The sequence below is a fragment of the Nannospalax galili genome, unplaced genomic scaffold (genome assembly GCF_000622305.1).
Source record: "Nannospalax galili isolate Female #2095 unplaced genomic scaffold, S.galili_v1.0 scaffold280, whole genome shotgun sequence".
Classification (NCBI taxonomy): Eukaryota; Metazoa; Chordata; class Mammalia; order Rodentia; family Spalacidae; genus Nannospalax; species Nannospalax galili.
The window spans coordinates 5,309,281-5,313,443 of NW_008347808.1; the positions used below are offsets into that span (position 1 = coordinate 5,309,281).

The window sequence follows — 4,163 nt, forward strand, 5'->3', positions numbered from 1 at the left end:
GGGTATATCATACAGAAATTTTTTATTTATTATTTTTATTTTATGTGTATGTGTGTATTGCCTGCATGTAGGTAAGTGCACACCTGTCATGCAATGCCCGTGGAGGACAGAAGAGACTGTCGGATCGCCTGGAACTGGAGTTACAGATGGCTGTTAGCTGTTATGTGGGTGTTGGGATTCGAACCTGGGTCTTCCGCAAGAACAGTCAGTGTTCTTAACCACTGAGCCATCTCTCCAGCCCATGATTTTTGCCAACAGTTTTGTCTTGGATGACTGTAGCTTAGAGAACTCAGGAGCCCTGGCTTTGACATGGGAGATCTTAGGGTAGGACATAGAGGCCATGACCACAATCCTTCTTCCTCTCTACTTCCACCTCCGACCTTGGGGTTGCATTGGTCTGGTCTCACAGAAGGACTTACAAATACCTCCCTCCCAAATGACACATGATCTGATGTTGTTTCTTTCCCCCTACAGGCTGTCTACAAGGCCTGGCTGTGCTCAGAATATTTCAGCGTGACTCAGCAGGAATGCCAGCGCTGGGTGCCCTGCAAGCAATACTGCCTGGAGGTGCAGACCCGGTGCCCCTTTATTCTCCCTGACAATGAGGAGATGGTGTATGGAGGGCTCCCTGGCTTCATCTGTACAGGTAAAGGCAGGGCGCTGGGGAGGATGGAGGAGTTAGGGGAGATCGGGGGTATGAGTGCAAGGAGGACACTAAGGGGAATCAGGCTGGATGGAGGTCAATGGCTGGAGGAGTGGAAAACCAGGACCCCAGTTTGAGATAGGGCAGAATGGAGCAGGAAAAAAAGACCAAAGTGGCTATCTCTGGCCAGAATATGCTGAACTGGGGTGTAGAAAACGATGGGGTTCCTGGGAGAAAATAGCTGAGGCGGGAATGTGTGAAGGCCAGCCGCGGGCGGGGGATGAGCAATTCCAGCTGCGAACATCTCTCCAGGTAAGGCAAAGCCATCAGTCCCCTGAGCACCCCACCACTCCTTCTTTATCCATTGACAGGGTTGCTGGATACTTCACCAAAGCGGCCGGAAACCAAGTGCTGTGATGTGCAGTGGGTCTCCTGTGAGTCTGAGAAGAAGAAGTTCAAGGAATCTGAGGCCCCCAAAACCCACCACCAGCAATTTCACCACTCCTATTTCCACTATTACCAACAGTACCACCACTACCATCCCCACCATGATCCCCCAGGCCGTGCCAGCCACAAGCCCCCCCTCTTGCCGGTCTCTGGGGGCTCCCGCCTCAGCCCCAGCAGGATCCGGCTCTGTGTCCTTGTTCTTATGCTCCTCCATACCGTAGTGTCCTTCTCCAGCAACCAGGGTGGTGGGGGACTGGGGCTGGAGACAGTGCCTGCCCTAGAGGAGGGCCTGACACAGGAAGAGTGACAGAAGAGAGGGAGGGCAGACCTCCACCACACACTGACATCAGCTCCAGCCCCCCTCCACATAGGGGGGAAGGAGTTCCTCCCATGGGAGGTATAGGACCAGGTGGGGGCGGGAGGAAATGGGGGACCAGACATCGCCCCCCAACCTGCTCCCACCCCCAAAGCAGCTCCAACAGAATGGCCGGAGGGCCCCAGGGAGCTGCAAAACTCACCTGGGAGAAAAAGATAGGAGCAACAGTGTCTCCTCCCAAGCCCCACCTAATGGGGCTTAGTAAAAAAGTGTGAGGGGGGGTTGGGGGTGAAATTGTCCACCCCTGCCAAGAGCCCTGACCCTGGGGAAGGAGGCTGCTCACCCAGCCTCGGCCCTGCTGGGAATGTTGGGGGGCACAGAGGGGAGTAGTTCTCCCCCCTCCGCATTCCTTCTGTTGCCAAGATCCTTAATTCCCTCCTGCCCATATCCCTACAGGCTACAACGGCAGACAGTGCGGTTGCCCTCCTGCCACTTCAGTGCACCCTGTATGTGGGGCCAGGTGAAGCATCAGGCTGGGAGATGAGGCACACAGTTGTAGCTAGGTCGGGGCCCCAGTTAAGTTGCACCCCTCCCACCTTAGACAAGGAGAGGTTGGAACTGGATATGGAATAGGTGGTAAAGAGAATAAAAATGTGGAAGGGGAGAGAAGAGAGAAGTGGACAGAGGGCCTGGAGAGATAGTTGAATGGACTACTGCTACCTGGCTATGGGGAGGTAGGTGATTAGGGTTGTGCAGGCTCCAGAACTGCTCCCCAAATCAGGAAGAGGTGCACAAGGAGCTCTGTGGGGGAAAAAAAATCCCAGGAGCCAAAACTAGAAGGTTGAGGGCACATGACTGGACTGCCGCTGTCTGGAGGGCCATATCTTACAGAAGGTGCACACACTCCCTAGGGCTGCTCTTGCCCTGGAAATCTTGGCCTTGTGGCCACAGAGCTTTCATTTCTGATCTCCACAGAGAGGAGGGACTTGAGCCCAAGTGGGTCAGGCCTGGCCTGGGTCCTCACACTCCTTTATCTTGTTCTAGCCCAGGCCTCCATGAAGGAGAACCTGGTGGTATTGCCCTAGAGCTCTCCAGAGATGAGCCTCTGCAACCCAACCCTATCTCCAACCCCAGCCTACCAAAGAGTATTTATCCCTTCCCATCCCTGACCTCGTGGCTTACTGTCCTACTGTGGGACAGCCAGACTGCTCCTCACCCTTTAGCAGGTCCCTTTCTCTAGTCACCCCTTGCCCTTGCTGGACAAAGTTCAGAGACTGGCGAGAGGGCTCTTTAACTGGAGATAATGTGCTGCTGCTGACCCTTGGCTGAGAAACTTTAGTCAGGCTGGAGGGCTGAGTGAGAGATGAGGCATAGACAGTCCCTTGGGAGCCCTAAACTTTTCACTGATCTGAAGGGGGAGGGAAGCCACATTGCCTGGGCTTCCAAAAGCCGATAGACCTGACAAGAACAGGAGCTAGACCTGTGTGGGACAGGCCAGTTTCTTTCAGGGGTTAAAAGAATGAATGAGGGAGGACAGGCCTGGAGCAGCATTCTACTGAAACTGGGGAAGGAGGGAGGCAGAGCTGGACCTTGCCAGCTTTGGGATGAATGAGTCCTCCCTAGTAGAGAAGAATTGCTTCATTCAAGGGCCATGGCTGGGTCCCAAATCAGCTTTTTGAGCCTAGGGAACCCGTCCCTGCCAGTTTACTCATGTCTCATAGCCTGTTCCCCGGCAGTGTGACCCCCATCCTTTGGCCCTCAGCATTTCGGGCCTGGCCACATACCCCATCCCTAGAGTGCTTTTCAGCTGGGGAGGGGAAGAGGTGCTGGCTCCTTTCCAGATGTGCTTATGTATAAGTGAAAAGCAGGGTCTTGGGCTTCAAGAGCCCCAGGTACTGCCTTCTAACTTCTGCATCCTCAGGAGGGGAAAAGGGACTGGGCAGCAAAGGGGAACAACATGGCCCCAGGGAATGAACCCTTGGAGACTCCCATCCTCTCTTCCCCCTCACCAAGTGCCCAGGAGACCCCTGGCTCAGACCAGCCCAAGGCCTTGCCCAGTAGCAGGGGAAAGGGGCACCACACTCCACCTCAAAGTCATTTACCCCACCGCCCTGATTTCCACCACCTCTCCAGCTGCCCCTGCCCTCCGTCACAGGCAGCAGAGCTGGGCAGCTTTCTTATGCCATTTTCTACACTGTGCTTCATGAGTAGGACTTTCTTGCACTAGTTCCTATGACTGAGTCTCCAAGCTGGTTTCCTAGTAGTCCCCCATTCCTTCCTCCCTTCCCTGGCTATGGTTCAGTTGTCTCTGCCCTCCCTCTTACCTGCCTCTGTGTTTCAGTGAGAGTGTCTGTATGTGTACTGCTTTCTGTTCTTTTGCATTGTGGGGCAGAGGACTCTGCTCTTGTTTAACCCCATAAAGAAATAAATGGTAAGACTTGATGATAACTCTCCTGTCTTGGATTTGCTCTTTGGAGTCCATCTTGCTGCCAAAGGAAACACTCTTAAGGTCTGGAGAGAGCATTGATCCAGAGGATGCTGACCCTGTACCTGGCCTCCTGGCAGTTTAAATCTCAGAAAAAAAAACATGAACTTTGTAGTTGGTCATTCTAGACAAGGAAATGTAAAGTCAACCAATGGTTGTGGTCAGGCAGGTAACTAAGACATGAAGGCAAAGCTGAGGAGAAGTGTAGACTCAGCCTAGAGTGGTGAGAACTGCATGGTATATGGAAAAGGCAAACCTCAATACCAAGGCTG

General features: G+C 53.5%; 1 protein-coding gene across 1 annotated transcript in view; it reads left to right on the plus strand.

The window, feature by feature from the left end:
• Fam155b (family with sequence similarity 155 member B) overlaps nt 1-3,851 on the plus strand; it is a 27,535-nt gene extending 23,684 nt beyond the window's left edge. Inside the window, exons 2-3 of the mRNA XM_008844374.3 lie at nt 475-646; nt 1,015-3,851. Coding sequence (XP_008842596.1) covers nt 475-646; nt 1,015-1,397 — 555 coding nt within the window. The 3' untranslated portion in view covers nt 1,398-3,851. The remainder of the gene's footprint in view (nt 1-474; nt 647-1,014) is intronic.
• Nucleotides 3,852-4,163: the final 312 nt, after the last annotated feature.